This window comes from Oncorhynchus mykiss, chromosome 20, assembly GCF_057628025.1.
Source record: "Oncorhynchus mykiss isolate SJ-2025 chromosome 20, ASM5762802v1, whole genome shotgun sequence".
NCBI classification, from domain to species: domain Eukaryota; kingdom Metazoa; phylum Chordata; class Actinopteri; order Salmoniformes; family Salmonidae; genus Oncorhynchus; species Oncorhynchus mykiss.
In genome coordinates, this window is record NC_143041.1 from 26491036 (window position 1) to 26511961 (window position 20926).

General features: G+C 45.6%; 1 protein-coding gene across 3 annotated transcripts in view; it reads right to left on the minus strand.

Annotated features, from left to right (window-relative positions):
• Positions 1–574: 574 nt before the first annotated feature.
• Positions 575–20926, minus strand: part of LOC149974499 (uncharacterized) — a 90931-nt gene continuing 70579 nt past the window's right edge. For all 3 annotated transcript variants that reach the window (XM_090211939.1, XM_090211940.1, XM_090211938.1), the window contains exons 3-4: positions 7553–7681; positions 575–2864 (exon numbers count right to left, since the gene is read on the minus strand). In XM_090211939.1, coding sequence (XP_090068065.1) covers positions 1642–2864; positions 7553–7681 — 1352 coding nt within the window. In that variant the 3' untranslated portion in view covers positions 575–1641. The remainder of the gene's footprint in view (positions 2865–7552; positions 7682–20926) is intronic.

Below are 20926 nucleotides of genomic sequence, written 5' to 3' on the forward strand. Positions count from 1 at the left end.
GAAACACATGGGGGATGTTTACAGTCAGAAACACATGGGGGATGTTTACAATCAGAAACACATGGGGGATGTTTACAGTCAGAAACACATGGGGGATGTTTACAGTCAGAAACACGTGGGGGATGTTTACAGTCAGAAACACATGGGGGATGTTTACAGTCAGAAACACATGGGGGATGTTTACAGTCAGAAACACATGGGGGATGTTTACAGTCAGAAACACATGGGAGATGTTTACAGTCAGAAACACGTGGGGGATGTTTACAATAAGAAACACATGGGATATGTGTACAACCAGAAACACATGGGGGATGTTTACAATCAGAAACACATGGGATATGTTTACAACCAGAAATACATGGGGGATGTTTACAATCAGGCTGAAATGGGACTGTAAATTCAGCTTGTATAGATTTGACTGTTCGATTTGCTTGAAGAGGTTTTGTATTCTACTTTTAGACCATTATATATTTGGATGCCCTAGCAACAGTATTTTCCACAAACGCCAGAGTGAAGAGGTGGTCAAAGGTCAAGAGGACACAGTCATACAAAAATACAAACAGAAATACAAATGTTGGTACATTATATAAATCACAATACTGTGTCGCAATAATACAGGTGAGGGATATCTCTCAATCTGGTTTCATAGTTCTTATCAAGGGACTCGCCATACACTGTAGAACAGAACCGATTCAGAACCACTTTCTCTCTCTTTACCTTGTCTTTACCTGAAGGTTGCCTTTTCTCAGAGGGATAGAGAGAATGAAAGAGAGAGAAAAAGGGGAATATAAAAGCTTGCTGGTATCACTACAGATGGCCATGGTCTGTAGTCACATCTTTAAATATTGGATCACAGATTCTCTCTGATTCTATGTGTGAACAGCATTGGGACTGATGAGTCTTTCAGGAGTACAGTACTATCCTCTAGATGATGCTTCAGCCTCCTTGCCTTCGGGTCAGCTGTGATCAAGTACTCTACATCAAATATACAGGACAACAGCCTCCATTCTCTGTGTTGATGACCAAGAGACTTCTCAAGGCTACAAGCACAGAACAAAGCCCATAATGTTCGTAGCCATATCCCATAACCCTAAAACTGTGGCTGATTCAATGGCTTTGTAGGAGAGAGCCTCTTTAATGACTGTCTTTTCCTTTCCCCACAGTTTGTTATTTCCCTGCTCAATTTTTTTGCCCCAGCCATTGTGGTGTCCATAGATCTCATATTGCTTGTCAGATTTGGTAATGCAATCCATGGCAATCTCATGTTTCCTTTTGCTGTTGCTGGGTTCACGTTTCACTGTCATTGGTCGATAATGTTGTCATTACACAGGAGATATTATAACACACACAATGAATTTGATACTTCTGTTGGACGTTGCCATGGTTATACAATCCCGCCCACGTTGCCCTCTGACTGAGGATCTGTGTAGGATTGACTGACAGTCACATGTGCAGTTACACACTCATACTGGACGGCACACGCAAGCACACTGCCACACCACCAGGGTGCACTGTTCTGGCCCCCGCTCCCAGAAAGACACAAAACAACCTGGGCCTTACACACCACCATCTCTGTCCTCTCCCTCTTTGTCTACTGGGTGACTCTGCTTTGGGCAACCTTCGTCCCCTTCTCCCACTCTCTCACACAGTTACCTCCGTCTTACTGTTGGTCACAAAGTAAGGCTGAGTGGGCAGGAAGTGCTGACTGTGGCTCTGGGAGCGGGACTGACTGTGCAGCTTGTTGATCTGCTCCACCGTACACTGGGGCCTCTTGGAGCCGTAACCCTTCCTCCTGCCTACCGTCTCAGTCCCGTCCCAGCCCTTCAGACCCACCCCTCCCCCCATCCCCCTGGGGGCTGCGATGGTGTTGGAGCTGTAGGCCAGTGGGTGGTGTTGTTGCTCTTGATGTTGGTGGTGGTGTTGTTGTTGGTGGTGAGGCCCGGGAACCGTCCCGGTGTGGCGGTGAGGCCCCGGGAAAGTCCCTGTTCTAGTCATGCTGGACATAGTCATGGCTCCTGAACCTTTATTACTGACTCTGTCGCCGCCACAGCCACTGCTGCTGAGTCTTTGGGGCTTCTGTGCGTTCTGCTTGGGCGCGGCTGGCATGGTGGAGCCCTGGTGGGAGCTGGATAGAATGGGCAAGCTGCTGGGCATCTCTGTGATGTAGGTGGCCACGGGCTCTGGGCCCAGGGAGCCCAGGGGGCTGATGGGATTCATGGGATTGTGGGCTATGGGGATGTTGTGGGCCATGGGGATGTTGTGGGCCATGGGGTTGTTGTGGGCCATGGGGTTGTTGTGGGCCATGGGGTTGTTGTGGGCCATGGGGTTGTTGTGGGCCATGGGGTTGGTGTGAGCCATGGGGTTGTTGTGGGCCATGGGGTTGGTGTGAGCCATGGGGTTGTTGTGGGCCATGGGGTTGGTGTGAGCCATGGGGTTGTTGTGGGCCATGGGGTTGGTGTGAGCCATGGGGTTGTTGTGGGTCATGGGGTTGGTGTGAGCCATGGGGTTGTTGTGGGCCATGGGGTTGGTGTGAGCCATGGGGTTGTTGTGGGCCATGGGGTTGTTGTGGGCCATGGGGTTGTTGTGGGCCATGGGGTTGTTGTGGGCCATGGGGTTGTTGTGAGACATGGGGTTGTTGTGAGACATGGGCTTGATGTGGGCCGTGGGGTTGATGTGGGCCATGGGGTTGTTCATTGGATTGTGGGTCATGGTGGGGTTATTAATTGGGTTGTGGGAAATAGGGTTGTTGGTCATGGCGTTCATAGGTCGCATGGTGTTCATGTGTTGGAGGGGGAGGCCGCCTTCAGATGGCAGTTCCACCATCAGACGCCGCTTGTTGTAGAAGTCGCCGTTAGCCTTGGCCGCTGCATGGAGATAGAGGCAGATGCACATGTTTAAGATGTTTTGTAGTTCATAACACTACAGTAATACTGCCCTATAGCACCTTTAGTAGCCTATGCTCCCAAAAGTAATCTCTGGCTGTGCACTTACCTTTACCTTTAACTCTAGGTCTTTCCCCTACTGTAATACCGTACCAAAACAAACATGGAGCATTGTTCAGATCATAAGGAATCCACATACTTCAGCCATGCCGTTCAAGGTACATTCATCACATTCCAAACTTTATTACCAATGTTAGTTCCTTTATCGAGCACTGAGTCTGAAATAAAACATGTTTTCTACTTCACCCTGTTGGAGGAGAAACTTGCTCAGAAGGAATTATATTTCGCTCAAACTTTCCAACGGCCCAGGAATCACCCAAGACAGCCTCCAACCATCAAATTAACGCAGACCGCTTGGTTGAAACCCTATGATATAATACAGACACAGGCTACTACTTCTACACATGTAATGTAAATACCGTAAATGAGGAGAATTTAAATTGGACTCTGCTGATCAATTGATATGAGGACACTTCTAGGCAAGTGAACGTTGTCTAGGCTATAGCATTCTCTGCCTCATATGCTTCCTGTCTCCCGAGACCTGTGCCCTCCAGCTAGCCTACATCAATCAATTTTTTCACGTTAAATTGACCTCATTTATTTCTCTGTCGTTCATGTCGGCAATCTGTAATCGCTCTTATCACTGAGAAATGTGTCCTTTTTACTGGGTGATTCACATTCCCCGGTTCACTCATTAATCTTTAACCTTAGCTGTTGAGCAATGAGCATCCTAGTGTGACTCTTAGGTTAAGGTGGATGGCCTTTCGCTTTTCACATCCTTGAAGATAAAGTTAACATACTAGGGGAGTTTGACTTCCCGCTGCAACTATGCATCTAGTTTATCGCTCTGCTCTCCTTCCAGTGCAGGAAAACGAGCCAGGAGGGCATGGCGAGGCACTGTGAACGGTGAGCTCGCCTCCCGTCTGCCTGTCTGCCTGGCTGCAAGAAAACCGCCTGCCTGGCTGCAAGAAAACTCAGTCAGGCTACACATAAATCAATCTAGCAACAGTCAGCTCAACGGCACACACACATTCACAGGGAAACGTGATGAGAAACAGAATAACTACAGACAGACAGAGTAAGTTCCACCGTCACAAAAGGCCACAGACACACAAAAACAATTCAAATATGGATGCTTGGCGTCGGGACTGTAGGGACTAAATTATGTGTCAACTCCAATTAGGCTACAATAGTATCTGAGAAATGCCAGAGATAGCCTAACTGTTGGTCTCTATGGTATTGGGGTGGTGGAGTAGTGAGACACAAATGCATTTGCAATGCCATACATAGTAATTGGCCATTTGCTCCAGTGAAAGATAGAGATATCCAAACCGTCTTCAGGGTTACGTTTTGGGTACCCTTTTATTAGTCCGTCTCTCCATGTCTGGGTTTAAAATCCAATAGCGTGACCTTATAGATTCGCTTGGGGACAGTACAGATAGATATTGATTTGCAGAATTGTGGCTTATCAGCTCTCAGCCTAAGGATTCTGTAGCTTCCGTTGGGAATGTGACAGAAAGGCAATTAAAGAAAAAAGGGGAAAACAACACTGTGGTTTCAAACTAGAGTGTTTCTTTCCTTTAGGCCACTTGTGATGAGTGGAATAAGGGCAGAGCAATATGGAGGAGAGAAGAAAAAGTGCTCAGTTAAAGTTTCGCAATAACACAGCTCAAATGAAGACACCATTTATTGTCTGTCTCTGTGCCTCTCTCTTTCTCTCTCTCTTTCTGTCCCTCTCGGCTGCCCTCGTTATTGTGCGTCTCCACGTGCATATCATCGGTTCATGACTCCAGGTGATGGAGATGGTCTCTTGGGACTGTGCATCCATTCCTTTCTAAAGCAGATTAAAAAAGCTCCCGTGCCATCTCATTGGAGAGCGGCTCTAGAATGAGAAGCTATCAGTTAGGCTGTAGTCAAGGCTCTGAATACTGGGGGTGGGAGACCCTCTATTACAGACATTAAATCAGATAGAGTCCTGGGGAGCGGAAAGGTGAAGATGAGAAAAGGAGAATCAAATTGAGATTAGGCTTGGAGGTAGAGGGAGAGGAGCAGGGGAAAGAGGGGGGGAAAGGATGATGAGGGGGAGAAGGGAGAGGAGGGGGAGGAGGAGGGGGAGGAGGAGGAAGAAGGGGAGTAAAGAGGAGGAGGAGAAAGAAGCAAATATAGGTGTCTCTAAAAAAGTTGCTGGTATTGTGGACCTCCTCCAGTATGCAGATAGCCTCATGAATACCAAGCTACCAAGCTCACTTTATTAGTCAAACATAGGAGATATGGGCCATATCAGTCAACATTTCCCATTCTTAATTGTCTCAGATTGAATTGCTAATGGTTATATAAACTGTGTGGCATAAACAGAAAACAGAAAAACACTTCATCTTCTCTACTCCCTCTGAATGCCCCAGCATAATGGAGTGCCTTTGTGTGAACAATCACAACAATCTGTTCAAAATGAGTCAGGGACGGAATGGTAAAGTGATGGATTGGGAATTGCGTTTCAAATTAAGAGCTTTACTCCTACATTTAACATCTCAATGAGATGTGGGTATTTTGCATTCCCGTGACGTTGTGTTTTCCAGAGGTAGTGACTATGATTATACAGTACTCAGAGCCAGATGGATCCTAGCATTTTGTTTCTGGGGGAGCTGCCTTTAGCATACCAAAGAAGAAGACTCAGCACGACTTCTACTCAAATAAATTGTTGTTCGCTTGGCTCGTATGTATTATGGTATTGAAATTGAAAAGTGGTTTAGGCTCTATTCAAATCAAATATGCCGTCAGTGAATGGAATGTACAGAATGTCAATCACCAAACAAGTTGATTCTGTTTGTGACTGTGAGACTTTTATATTAGACACCCACCGGTCTTTAACTCCAGCCAAAGTGGGCAATACACAGAAACCTTTTATGAAATGTAGTGTCCAGTTGTGGCCAAACATTTTGAGAATGACACAGATATTAATTTCCACAAAGTCTGCTGCCTCAGTGTCTTTAGATATTTTTGTCAGATGTTAGTATGGAATACTTAAGTATAATTACAAGCATTTCATAAGTGTCAAAGGCTTTTATTGACAATTACATGAAGTTGATGCAAAGAGTCAACATTTGCAGTTTTGACCCTTCTTTTTCAAGACCTCTGCAATCCGCCCTGGCATGCTGTCAATTAACTCCTGGTCCACATTCTGACTGATGGCAGCACATTCTTGCATAATCCATGCTTGGATTTTGTCAGAATTTGTGTGTTTATGTTTGTCCACCCGCCTCTTGAGGATTGACCACAAGTCGTCAATGGGATTAAGGTCTGGGGAGTTTCCTGCCCATGGACCCAAAATATTGATGTTTTGTTCCCCGAGCCACTTAGTTATCACATTTGCCTTATGGCAAGGTGCTCCATCATGCTGGAAAAGGCATTGATCGTCACCAAACTGTTCCTGGATGGTTGGGAGAAGTTGCTCTCGGAGGATGTGTTGGTACCATTCTTTAGTCATGGCTGTGTTCTTAGGCAAAATTGTGAGTGAGCCCACTCCCTTGGCTGAGAAGCAACCCCACACATGAATGGTCTCAGGATGCTTTACTGTTGGCATGACACAGGACTGATGGTAGCGCTCACCTTGTCTTCTCCGGACAAGCTTTTTTCCGGATGCCCCAAACAATCGGAAAGGGGATTAATCACAGAAAATGACTTTACCCCAGCCCTCAGCAGTCCAATCCCTGTACCTTTTGCAGAATATCAGTCTGTCCCTGATGTTTTTCCTGGAGAGAAGTGGCTTCTTTGCTGCCCTTCTTGACACCAGGCCATCCTCCAAAAGTCCTCGCCTCACTGTGCATGCAGATGCACTCACACCTGCCTGCTGCCATTCCTGTGCAAGCTCTGTACTGGTGGTGCCCCGATCCCGCAGCTGAATCAACTTAAGGAGACGGTCCTGGCGCTTGCTGGACTTTCTTGGGCACCCTGAAGCCTTCTTCACAACAATTGAACTGCTCTCCTTGAAGTTCTTGATGATCCGATAAATGGTTGATTTAGGTGCAATCTTACTGGCAGCAATATCCTTGCCTGTGAAGCCCTTTTTGTGCAAAGCAATGATGACGGCACATGTTTCCTTACAGGTAAGCATGGTTGACAGAGGAAGAACAATGATTCCAAGCACCACCCTCCTTTTGAAGCTTCCAGTCTGTTATTCGAACTCAATCAGCATGACAGAGTGATCTCCAGCCTTGTCCTCGTCAACACTCACACCTGTGTTAACATGATGTCAGCTGGTCCTTTTGTGGCAGGGCTGAAATGCGGTGGAAATGTTTTTTGGGGATTCAGTTCATTTACATGGCAAAGTGGGACTTGAATTAATTGTAATTCCTCTGATCACTCTTCATAACATTCTGGAGTACATGCAAATTGTCATCAAACAAACTGAGGCAGCAGACTTTGTGAAGATTATTCTCAAAACTTTTGGCCACGACTGTATGCATAATGGTATACACTACTTAGTCGCTGGGCCGTTCTGGCTCGAACAAGGTTTACTCGTCCTCGGCTTACTTACTTAGTCGAACCCAGGCCTCTACAGACACAGACAGCGTCAACAAAGCAGGACAAAGCAGATAGGAGCAGACACTCACCAACGAGCTTGAGCGAGGCATACTTGTTGAGTTCCTTCCCAGGTTGTTGCTGTTCATAGACATGAGCCAGCTGGTTCAGAGCAGGGTAGGGGTGTGGCTGGCCCACGGTGTTGTTAATCTGACCTCCCTCTGAAGAGACAAGACACAAAATGGAGTAATGTTAGAGGGCTTTGGTACCAACATAGTCTCATTACAATAAGTCAAGATAGTGACATTTAACCATTGTAGTTATATGTCAATGACACACAAATATTAGGTATGTCACTTGTGGGGTCATATAACACATCAATGAACAGCTGTTCTCACTTTACAATACACATGCCTTGTCCCGGTATCGGCCCACCATGGGCTGAAATAATGAACCATTGGTAATTTTGATGTTTTTGTTGGGTAAGTACATGACAGGTCTGGTAGTGTCTTTTTTCTCGTGATAATGACAGTAAAAAAAGAGCAAGCTCTCATTTAGAACCATCCTCCTACTGTAATGGAGATGAACGTTAATTGCCATCTTACTCAAGGTAAAGTGATACTTTATAAGAGACTACAGCCCTTGAAAGCCGGATTAAGAGAGGGAGAGGGAGAAGGAGTGGAGAGCGAGCGAGAGAGAGAGAGAACGAGAGTGTGAGAGAGAGAGAGAGTGAGAAAGAGCGTGAGCGAGAGAGAGAGAGAGAGCGAGAGAGAGCGTGAGAGAGAGCGTAAGAGGGAGAGAGAGCGAGAGAGGGAGAGAGAGCGAGAGAGAGAGAGAGAGCGAGAGAGAGAGCGTGAGAGAGAGAGAGAGAGTGAGAAAGAGCGTGAGCGAGAGAGCGAGCGAGAGAGAGAGCGTGAGAGAGAGCGTGAGAGGGAGAGAGAGCGAGAGAGAGAGCGAGAGAGAGAGCGCAGGAGAAGGAGTGGAAGAGAGAGAGAGAGATACAGTACATAGAGAGAGCAGAGCAAGAGGGAAAAAATAAAAGAAGGGGAGAGGGCCGATAGAGAGCAAATACAGACAGAAAGAGTGAATGAGACAGAGAGTAGAAAAGAAAGAGCTTTGTATGTCTGATCGGAGGATTTACCCAGTCCTCATATTAATATTCCCAACCGACTCCGAGTAGCTTCGTCTAGCTTAAGTCTCAGAATCAAACAGAGAGCCCTACAGAGAGCTAAACGCTGCACCGCCCAAGAGAGAGGAGAGAGCGACAGGGGTCTTATTTACTTACGGCAGCGGCGACATCACCCTTTTGTCTCCCACCCGTGACATAGAGACAGACAGAGGAAGGGGAGCCATGTCAGCAACAAGCGCCTATTGATTCAGACAGTTGTTTCCCTCTGTTTCATCTCTTTGGGCTGTCAGAGTGGCGGAACAATCAAAGCACCTGTAACCTCCACGTCACACCTGTCAGACAGGCAGCTAAAGCTGTGACTAATTCATCATCTACCCTTGATGCAGTGTCTGTGACAGAGAGGGAAAGAGCGAGAGAAAGAGATAGAGGGAGAGGGAGAGGGAGAGGGAGAGGGAGAGGGAGAATGACTGATTGCAGTCACACCGTAACTTCAAGCCCACTCACACACACTTCAGCAGAACCCCTCATAGTCAGAGGTTAAATCAGGATGAATGCTGTGAGAGTAGTAAACGCTTTTTATACCTCAATGTAAACAGCAATATTTTCAATTTCCACAGTGTACCACCGTATAGAATGGCTCAATGGTTGCTTCTGATCTGGCTCTAATCTACACACAACAGAGAACACAGGAGACTAACATTTACATTTTAGTCACATGAACGTACACACACACACACACACACACACACACACACACACACACACACACACACACACACACACACACACACACAGTAAGTCTGTGACCTTGCAGTACCGTCCCGCCTTGACACACATGTAGTCAGTAAGCATCTCAATCTCATCCACTGTGTATCCAAACCCCCATCTGAGTGACAGATGTTAGCCTGTCCATCAGCATGACGAGTCGGCCCAGTTAGAAGGCTGAGTTCAAGGGGAGTACAGTAACAGCACAACACATTCACATGGTCTATAGGTAGTAACAGCACGGCACATGATGCACTCTGCAGTATGAGAGCATTACTGTTTGTATCTGTACTCCTCTACTTGTGCCTCTGAGGTCTGGAGTATCGAATGACTCACCTTCACACTGTTTCTGAATTGCATGAATCGCGGCACGAATACAACAGTACTCTATCTGGACGTTTGCTCCATCTCCGCTGAAACAGTAGCAGTGCAGTAAGAACATGTACATGCTGAAGAAACTGACAGTTTAACAGCAGCCCAGTACATATGATCCATGTACATGGGAGTTATTTACATGCTTAGTGCTTGGCATGGCTTCATGTCGAGCTGCATGTGGAATTCTGTGTTTGTTTGGTTTGGTGTTTAAGAGTTGTGTCATAATAAACCTCCTCTCCAGGATTCAGCTACTGATTGCTTTTATGTTCTCCTGTTCTCACGCTTTCACTTTGTCATGGCAACATGAAGTGTGTATGTGTGTGTGTGTGTGTGTGTGAGTGAGAGAGCTCTTTTCTGTCTTGTGTGCATCGCCCACACATACCAACAGGCTACAGTGTAGGCATACAGTAAATTGAGAAATCACGTAACTAAACTAAACAAGGAGAAGGAACTATACTATGGAACAAAGATACATGACACAAAGAATGCTAGAAAAAAGCTCAGGACTACTTTAAATGAAAAATGAACTCGGCTCCATCCTTCATTGAGGCAGATGGCTTGTTCATAACAAACCCTTTGATATTGCCAACCACTTCAATCACTGTTTTGTTGAAAAGATCAGCAAACGTAGGCATGACATGCAAACAACAAACGATGAGCCTTCATATTCACGCATAAAGACCAAATAATGAAAGGCAAACACTGTAGTTGTGAGTTCCACAATGTGGGTGTGGAAGAGGTGAGAAAATTGCTGTTATATATAAAAAATGTATATATATAAATACTTTTTTTATTTCACCTTTATTTAACCATGTAGGCCAGTTGAGAACAAGTTCTCATTTACAACTGCGACCTGGCCAAGATAAAGCAGAGCAGTGCGACACAAACAACACAGAGTTACACATGGAATAAACACACATACAGTCAATAACACAATAGAAAATGATATATACAGTGTGTGCTAATGAGGTAAGATAAGGGAGGTAAGGCAATAAATAGGCCATAGTGGCGAAATAATTACACTTTAGCAATTAAACACTGGAGTGATAAATGTGCAGAAGATGAATGTGCAAGTAGAGATACTGGGGTGCAAAGAGGCAAAACAAATCAATAACTGTATGGGGAGGCACGACTCCAACACCCTCTTAAGATTGCAGACTACACAACCGTGGTAGGCCTGATCACCTATAGAGAGGAGGTCAGAGACCTGGCTGGGTGGTGCCAGAATAACAACCTATCCCTCAACGTAACCAAGACTAAGGAGATGATTGTGGACTACAGGAAAAGGAGGACCGAACACGCCCCCATTCTCATTAACGGGGCTGTAGTGGAGCAGGTTGAGAGCTTCAAGTTCCTTGGTGTCCACATCAACAACAAACTAGAATGGTCCAAAACACAGTCATGAAGAGGGCACGACAAAGCCTATTCCCCCTCAGAAAACTAAAAAGATTTGGCATGGGTCCTGAGATCCTCAAAAGGTTCTACAGCTGCAACATCGAGAGCATCCTGACCGGTTGCATCACTGCCTGGTACGACAATTGTTCGGCCTCCGACCGCACGGCACTTCAGAGGGTAGTGCGTACGGCCCAGAACATCACTGGGGCAAAGCTGCCTGCCATCCAGGACCTCTACGCCAGGCGGTGTCAGAGGAAGGCCCTAAAAATTGTCAAAGACCCCAGCCACCCCAGTCATAGACTGTTCTCTCTACTACCACATGGCAAGCGGTACCGGAGGGCCAAGTCTAGGACAAACAGGCTTCTCAACAGTTTTTACCCCCAAGCCATAAGACTCTTGAACAGGTCATCAAATGGCTACCCAGACTATTTGCATTGTGTGCCCCCCCCCCCAACCCTTTTACGCTGCTGCTACTCTCTGTTCATCATATATGCATAGTCACTTTATCTATACATTCATGTACATACTACCTCAATTGGCCCGACCAACCAGTGCTCCGGCACATTGGCTAACCGGGCTATCTGCATTGTGTCCCGCCACCCACCACCCACCAAACCCTCTTTTACGTTACTGCTACTCTCTGTTCATCATATATACATAGTCACCTTAACCATATCTACATGTACATACTACCTCAATCAGCCTGACTAACCGGTGTCTGTATGTAGCCTCGCTACTTCTATAGCCTCACTACTGTTATTATTCATTGTCCTTTTACTGTTGTTTTATTTCTTTACTTACCTATTGTTCACCTAATACCTTTTTTGCACTATTGGTTAGAGCCTGGAAGTAAGCATTTCACTGTAAGGCTGTGTTCGGTTGTATCCTGTTGTATTTGGCGCACGTTACAAATAAACTTTGATTTGATTTGATTTGGGAGGTAGTTGGGTGGGCTATTTACAGATGGGCTACGTACAGGTGCAGTGATCTGTGAGCTACTCTGACAGCTGGTGCTTAAAGTTAGAGAGGGAGATATGAGTCTCCAGCTTCAGCGATTTTTGCAATTCGTTCGAGTCAATGGCAGCAGAGAACTGGAAGGAAAGGCGGCCAAAGGAGGAATTGTCTTTGGGGGTGACCAGTGAAATATACCTGATGGAGCGCATGTTACGGGTGGGTGCTGCCATGGTGACCAGTGAGCTGAGACAAGGCAGGGCTTTACCAAGCAATGACTTATAGATGACCTGGAGCCAGTGGGTTTGGCGATGAATATGAAGCAAGGGCCAGCCAACCAGAGCATACAGGTCGCAATGTTGGGTTATATATGGGGCTTTGGTGACGAAACGGATGGCACTGTGATATACTGCCTCCAATTTACTGAGAAGAGTGTTGGAGGCTATTTTGTAAATGACATCACCGAAGTCGAGGATCGGTAGGATAGTCAGTTTTACGAGAGTATGTTTGGCAGCATGAGTGAAGGATTTTTTGTTGCGAAATAGGAAGCCGATTCTAGATTTAATTTTGGATTGGAGATGCTTAATGTGAGTCTGGTAGGAGAGTTTACAGTCTAACCAGACACCTAGGTATTTGTAGTTCTCCACATATTCTAAGTCAGAAGCGTCCAGAGTAGTGATGCTGGACGGGTGGGCAGGTGCGGGCAGCGATCAGTTGAAGAGCATGCATTTAGTTTTACTTGCATTTAAGAGCAGTTGGAGGCCACGGAAGGAGAGTTGTATGGCATTGAAGCTCGTATGTAGGTTAGTTAACACAGTTTCCAAAGAAGGGCCAGATGTATACAGAATGGTGTCGTCTGCGTAGAGGTGGTTCAGAGAATCACTAGCAGCAAGAGCAACATCATTGATGTATACAGAGAAAAAGTCGGCCCGAGAATTGAACCCTGTGGCACCCCCATAGAGACTGCCAGAGGTCCGGACAACAGGCCCTCCAATTTGACACAATGAACTCTGACTGAGAAGTAGTTGGTGAACCAGGCGAGGCAGTCATTTGAGAAACCAAGGCTGTTGAGTCTGCCGATAAGAATGTGGTGATTGACAGAGTCTAAAGCCTTGGCCAGGTCGATGAATACAGCTGCACAGTATTGTCTCTTATTGATGGCAGTTATAATATTGTTTAGGACCTTGAGCGTGGCTGAGGTGCACCCATGACCAGCTCGGAAACCAGATTGCATAGCGGAGAAGGTACGGTGGGGTTCGAAATGGTCGGGGATCTGTTTGTTAACTTGGCTATTGAAGACCTTAGAAAGGCAGGGGTAGATAGATATAGGTCTGTAACAGTTTGGGTCTAGAGTGTCTCCCCCTTTGAAGAGAGGTTGAACAGGCTAGTAATAGGGGTTGCACCATTTTTGGCAGATCATTTTAGAAAGAGAAGGTCCAGATTGTCCAGCCGGGCTGATTTGTAGGGATCCAGATTTTGCAGCTCTTTCAGAACATCAGTTATCTGGATTTGGGTGAAGGAGAAATGGGGGAGGCTTGGGCAAGTTGCTCTGGGGGGTGCAGGGCTGTTGACCGGGGTAGGGGTAGCCAGGTGGAAAGCATGGCCAGCCTTAGAAAAATGCTTATTGAAATTCTCAATTATTGTGGATTTATTGGTGGTGAAAAAGTTTCCTAGCGTCAGTGCAGTGAGCAGCTGGGAGGAGGTGCTCTTATTCTCTATGGACTTGACAGTGTCCCAGAACCTTTTGGAGTTTGTGCTACAGGATGCATATTTCTGTTTGAAAAAGCTAGCCTTTGCTTTCCTAACTGCCTGTGTATATGGGTTCCTAACTTTGCATATCACGGGGGCTATTTGACGCTAATGCAGTATACCACAGGATGTTTTTGTGCTGGTCAAGGGCAGTCAGGTCTGGAGAGAAGCAAGGGCTATATCTGTTCCTGGTTCTACATTTTTTGAATGGGGCAAGCTTATTTAAGATGGTGAGGAAAGCACTTTTAAAGAATAACCAGGCATCCTCTACTGACAGAATGAGATCAATATCCTTCCAGGATACTCGAGCCAGGTCGATTAGAAAGGCTTGCTCGCTGAAGTGTTTTAGGGAGCATTTAACAATGATGAGGGTTGGTCGTGGAATGTACCTGGTAGATTGTAGGATGGCTGAGATGTTAAGCATGTACCAGTTTAGGTCACCTAACAGTACGAGCTCTGAAGATAGATGGGGGCAATCAATTCACATATGGTGTCCAGGGCACAGCTGGGGGCAGAATTTTTTCTATAGCAAGCGGCAACGGTGAGAGACTTGTTTCTGGAAAGGTGGATTTTTGAAAGTAGAAGCTCAAATTGTTTGGCCACAGATCTGGATAGTAAGACAGAACTCTGCAGGCTATCTCTGCAGTAGATTGCAACTCCACCCCCTTTGGCAGCTCTATCTTGTCGGAAAATTTGATAGTAAGGGATGGAAATGTCAGGGTTTTTGGTGGCCTTCCTAAGCCAGGATTCAGACACGGCTACGACATCCGGGTTGGCAGAGTGTGCTAAAGCAGTGAATAAAACAAACAAAGGGAGGACGCTTCTAATGTTAACATGCATGAAACCAAGGCTTTTCCGGTTACAGAAGTCAACAAATGAGAGCGCCTGGGGAATGGGAGTGGAGCTAGGCACAGCAGGGCCTGGATTAGCCTCTACATCACCAGAGGAACAGAGGAGGAGTAGGATAAGGGTACGGCTAAAGGCTATAAGAACTGGTCGCCTAGTATATTCGGAACAGAGAGTAAAAGGAGTAGGTTTCTGGGCGCGGTAGAATAGATTCAAGGCATAATGTACAGGCAAAGGTATGGTAGGATGTGAATACAGTGGAGGTAAACCTAGGCATTGAGTGACAATGAGAGAGGTATTGTCTCTAGAGACACCATTTAAACCAGGTGAGGTCACCGCATGTGTGGGAGGTGGAACAAAAGGATTAGCTAAGGCATATTGAGCAGGGCTGGAGGCTCTACAGTGAAATAAGACAATAATCACTAACCAGAACAGCAATGGACAAGGCATATTGACATTAGGGAGAGGCATGCGTAGCCGAGTGATCATGGGGTCTAGTGAGTAGCTAGGCGAGCTGGAGACACGGTGATTCAGACAGCTAGCGGGCCGGGGCTAGCAGGCTAGCAGAAGGGCCTTAGTGGGACGTCGTGACAGAAAAATCTGTTGTAGCCCCCTCCTTCGGTTACATCTGCAGACCAGTCGTGATGGATTGGCAGGGCTCCGTGTAGTAAAAGGGTCCAGTCCAATTGGCAAAATAGTTATTGTAGCCAAAGAAATTGGCTGATGGACCTCTTCAACTGACAGTCCGATATGCTCTAGACAGCTGCGGCTAGCAGGCTAGCAGTTGGGGGGATGTCACGACGGAGGAGCCTGTTGAAAACCCCCTCGGGTGGATTGCGTCGGTAGTCCAGTCGTGATGGATCGGTGGGGGCCCGTGTTGGCAGTAAAAGTGGTCCAAGCCAATCGGCAAAATAGGCATTGTAGCCCAAGGAGTGGCTGATGGACCTCTTCAGCTAGCCGGGAGATGGGTCTAGCATAGGCTAGCTCCAGGATAATGGGTGCTTGCTTTGGGACAGAGACGTTGGCCAGGAGTAGCCACTCGGATAGCAGCTAGCTAGATGCGATGATCCAGGTGAAAAGGTTCAGAGCTCACGGTAGGAATCCGAAGATGTGGAGAAAAATAACTAATGTATGCTCTGGATTGAATCGCGCTGTGCAGACTGGCAGGAGTTGTCCGGTTTAAAGGTTAGCTGATGACTGCTAGCAGTGGCTAGCTGACTACTAGCAAGTAGCTAGTTAGCTGGCTAGCTTCTGTTGGGTGTTCCGGTTCTAAAGTACAGAAAATAGCAGATCCATACCACATTGGGTGAGGCGGGTTGCAGGAGAATATGTTGAAGTTGAGGTTAAGAAATAAATAAAAAATATATACGAAATATATGCGAAGTAAAAGATATATACACGGGAGACGACAAGATGAAGACAAAGACGCCTGACTGCTGCGCCATCTTGGATTCAGATAAATAAGGACAAGCCACCTGGTACCAACAACTGAACACAGAGGGTTTTCTTTCATTTCAATTTTTTACCCCTTTTTGATGATATCCAATTGGTAGTTACAGTCTCGTCCCATTGCTGCAACTTCCATACGGACTCGTGAGAGGCAAAGGTCGAGAGCCATGACCCTGCCAAGCCACACTGCGTCTTGACACACTGCTCGCTTAACTCAGAAGCCAGCCGCACCAATATGTCGGAGGAAACACCGTACAACTGCCGACCGAAGTCAGCATGCAACAGGAGTCACTAGAGTGCGATGGGACAAGGAGGACACAGTCAAGACAACGCAGGAGTGACTTTGGGACAAGTCTCTGAATGTCCTTAAGTGCCCCAGCCAGAGCCCGGACTTGTACCCGATCGAACATCTCTGGAGAGACCTGAACATAGCTGTGCAGTGATGCTCCCCATCCAACCTGACAGAGCTTGAGAGGATCTGCAGAGAAGAATGGGAGAAACTCCCCAAATACAGGTGTGCAAAGCTTATAGCGTCATACCCAATAAGACTCAACGCTGTAATCGCTGCCAAAGGTGCTTCAACAAAGTACTGAATAAAGGATCTGAATACTCATGTAAATGTGAGATTTCTTATTTTTTGTATTTTATTTTATTTTTGCAAAACAAATCTCTAATCCTGTTTTTGATTTGTCATTATGGGGTATTGTGTGTAGATTGATGAGGGGGGAATGCAAGTTAATCCAATCCAACAAAATGTGGAAAACGTCAAGGGGTCTGAATACTTTACAAATGCACTGTATATGTATACTAAAACTTGTCCTCTAAGCCGGTTTATCTGCTCTGAGAAGTGTGAGGTCAGTGTGAGCATGTGTGTGTTTTTGTATGTGGATTTATGTGTGTTTTCTCTATCTGTAAGAGTGTGAGTGTATGTATACTTTATGTGTGTGTGTTCGGCATTTCAGATGCCGTATCTTAATTTGAGCCAGTTTGATACAGCAGGTAAATAACCCTACAGCATCAGGAAATGTGAATTATAATGTGGATTATAAATCATTTACATATTTTGTAGGGGTTGATACACTTTTTGTCTTAGGAAAATCAAGTCCGACATTTTTAAGTGGAAATTACAAACTTTAGAAGCATTTTTAAACCTTGAATACACTACAAGTTTGGATTTTCTTCTGTGCAGGAAAATTCTCAGCAACAAAAGAGTGATCAAATTAAGATCCTACATCTGTATCCGTAAATGTGTGATTGTACAGATTGTGGTATTACTCTGTGTTCTATTTCTCACATAAAGGTGGCCGTACATTGTTTTTGCGCATTTGACGCTGAATCTGTAATTTACAGTAGCCTCCTCCTGATATTCTGTATGCAATCATTTGGAGTGTTGTTCAAGAGTGCACTTAACCGGACTATGCAGATACCTGTCTCTGCACTTATTCCAAGTGTACACTTATCCAGTAAGTGCCAACTGATCAGGAGTCTGCATAGGTGCTGTATAGCTTACATTCATAGGTTCTGCAGTAGTCATACTGTACGTTGGCGAAGACAATGTGTGAGATCCACAGTACGGTGCTGTACAATACATGGCTTGTTTTCTAAACATTGTGGTGCTCATTATCATCACCATATGTACATCTCTTCATCATCTGTCATTAGCAGGACAGGATGTATTCATGAATGAGAATACAGTTAAAGGAGACTCAGAGGGGAACAAGATACAGAACCTGACTGTGTTTTAAATTGCACCCTATTCACTATATAGTGCACAACTTTTGACCAAGGCCCATAGGGTCCTGTCTTCTTTGAAATTATTTTCATCTCTCAGATCGCCACACATGTTCAGTTTTAGCTAGTAATAAAAAATAATCCAGCTTTTGTGGAGTGGTAGGTAATGATGCTTCAAGGTTGACTTGTCGATGTGGTTAGATGGCCCCTGCTTCGAGCCCAGGTTGGGGCAAGGAGAGGGACGGAAGCAATACTGTTACAGGAGCATACAAAATGTGCAAGGTTTCATATATTTGCTTAGAGTGAGATGATCACAGATAAAGCACTGGCTGCTGTTGCTTTCATTGTCCTGCCCACACCTTTCATGCTATGATTAGTTGTCTGTGTCTTTTATGCTATGATACAACGTGTTGGATCGCGCTATGAATTCCACTTGGCTCCTGTCATAATATTCCACCCCTATTCTGTAGACCACATATTTATCTCCATTGTTCTACTCACTCACAATTGAATATCGTCTTCCCAGATGGATTCACAAACAAGCAGCCTTCTCCACCATTGTCTTGTCTGGTGAATAAGGAATTGGATAATGAGGGACCTAACCTAAATATGAGGGAAAGAAATGTTATCTCTCAAAAAGGATGGTTTATGAATTCCAACAGACATTTTGTTATGAAATGTACACATCCAGTTTCTGTCATGCTAGGTGGTGACAAGTTTGCTTTCTGTCTCAGGTCATGTTCTGGTTTCCGGGCAGGTAGGACACTGAACAGGAACCCCCCCTCTTGTTTCCCCTATGACTAGCCTTTGTGTCTCCTCCTTGACAGCCTCATCAGTCAGACAGATAGATAAACAATGGTCCACTAAACAATAGGATTGACAAAGAGCAGCTCGTTCATCATAGTGATGGACCACCACAGCACCACAGAGACCGGAGCAACAACTGTCCAGTTCGTATTGTTCAAGGTGTTCTCTCCAGGCCCTACATGCGTAGAAAAGGTCCATGGTTGTTTCTGTGAGTTTAAAGGGGGCCAGCCTGGCTGACAGTCACCCCTGTTTAGTTTTTCATCTTTGGTTTCCCTGAGTGGTCTGCTGAGAGCATTTTGTTTTGGCCTTCTGAGTAGCTCTTTGCCACCGTCAGGGTGAGTTATGTTCCCTGCCTGCTCACAGTCCCTGGACAGCTGTATGAGTCAGCAGCCAGCAACCCTTCGTAATAACAGCTGATAAAAACATCCTACAGGTCTCGGAGAGAGACAGACAGGCAGGGATGAGATGTGATGAAAACATCCTCAGAGAGACAGATAGGGAAGTGATGTGACGGAAACATCCTCAGCGAGACAGACAGGCATGGATGTGATGTGACAAAAACATCCTTAGACAGACAGACAGGGATGAGATGTGATGTAAATATCCTCAGAGAGATATGAGCTCTGGTTTTCTTTGGACCCCATCCCTATCAAAGTTGCCCATCCCTGACCAAGAGTGTAACAGTCTGGCTCCTGTGAAACGACTGTGCGTTGAATTACTAATACCGACAGCCTCATCCTGCATGGCCTTGTGTTGTAGGCCTTGGCAGGTGTGAGAGAGTGCCAGGCAAAGCCCGTTCTCTGAGGGAGTTTCTTGGCCCTGAGAAGAGAAGACAGAGCAGAATGGTTCGATTGCCAGCAGTTCTGCAGTTCATCCCAAGCTGGGCTCCTGAGTAGCGCAGCGGTCTGAGGTACTGCATCTCAGTGCTAAAGGCATCACTACAGACCCTGGTTCAATTCCAGGCTGTATCACAACTGGCTGTGATTGGGAGTCCCATAGGGCGGCGCACAATTGTCCCAGAGTTGTCCGGGTTAAGAGTTTGGCAGGGGTAGGCCGTCATTGATTATTATTTGACCCTGCTGGTCATCTATGAACATTTGAAAATCTTGGCCATGTACTGTTATAATCTCATCCCGGCACAGCCAGAAGCGGACTTGCCACCCCTCACAGCCTTATTTCTTCCTAGGTTCCTGCCTTTCTAGGGAGTTTTTCCTAGCCACTGTGCTTTTACATCTGCATTGCTTGTTGTTTGGGGTTTTAGACTTCTTTATAGCACTTTGTGACATCAGCTGATGTAAAAAGGGCTTTATAAATACATTTGATTGATTGATTGTAAATAAGAATTTGTTCTTAATGTTCTTAACTGACGTGCCTAGTTAAATAAAATAAAACTATTTTAAAAAATCCCTCAGCAACAGAAGCTGGATGAGAGAGGCAAGTGATTATACGTGGGTTTACGGGACAAACAGGAATAATCAATAAACGGGCCCTCTATTTACACGGCAACACTGCAAACTAATCTTTCACCAGGTCCAAAAAAAAACCTCTGTAATGTTTTACAAAAAACTATTGATTCTACAAACTTGCTTCTTATTGCACAGTTTGAGGTGATAGGCTGGAGATAGCCTACGGTCCATTGAAGTATCATAATCTGCTCATCAATAAATGCACCAGTGAATCTACATAGGGATCATAAAGGGGGGGGGGGGGCTGTTTAGAAATGTGTGGTGGTAGCATCAAAACCCTAGCACTCAAACTCACATCAAATCATCTCTGGTAATACTCTCACTGCCTTTTAAAGTGTCCATGACCTTGAATAGACCTGACCCATCTAAATGTACAGTATGTCTCTGGAAGAAGTCCTCTGAAATTGTAAATCCTGAAATGTGTAATCAATTGAAATATGAAATATGAAAACTGGGAAAAACCTGAATAAATACATATATTTTGTCTCTGGTTAAAAAAAACAGAGTGAAATCCCAAACAAGTGAGTCAAAAACATCCGCTTGCCTTTCAGTACCAGGCAGATCGCTCAAGATTGACTTTAAAATTGGACCCCTGTCCGTGTCCTGAGGAAGTCAGGAAATGTCTTCAAAACCGACCACTATGGGCAACGGTGAGTGCTATTACATCAAGAAGGTTTGGATTTTGCTCGGGTGGTTAGGCGTAAATCCATGACTCCAGATCTGAAAGGCTGCGTGTTTGATCCCAGTGATACACACACATTTGTTTTAACCCTATCCCAAACCTTAACCCTAAACTTAACCAC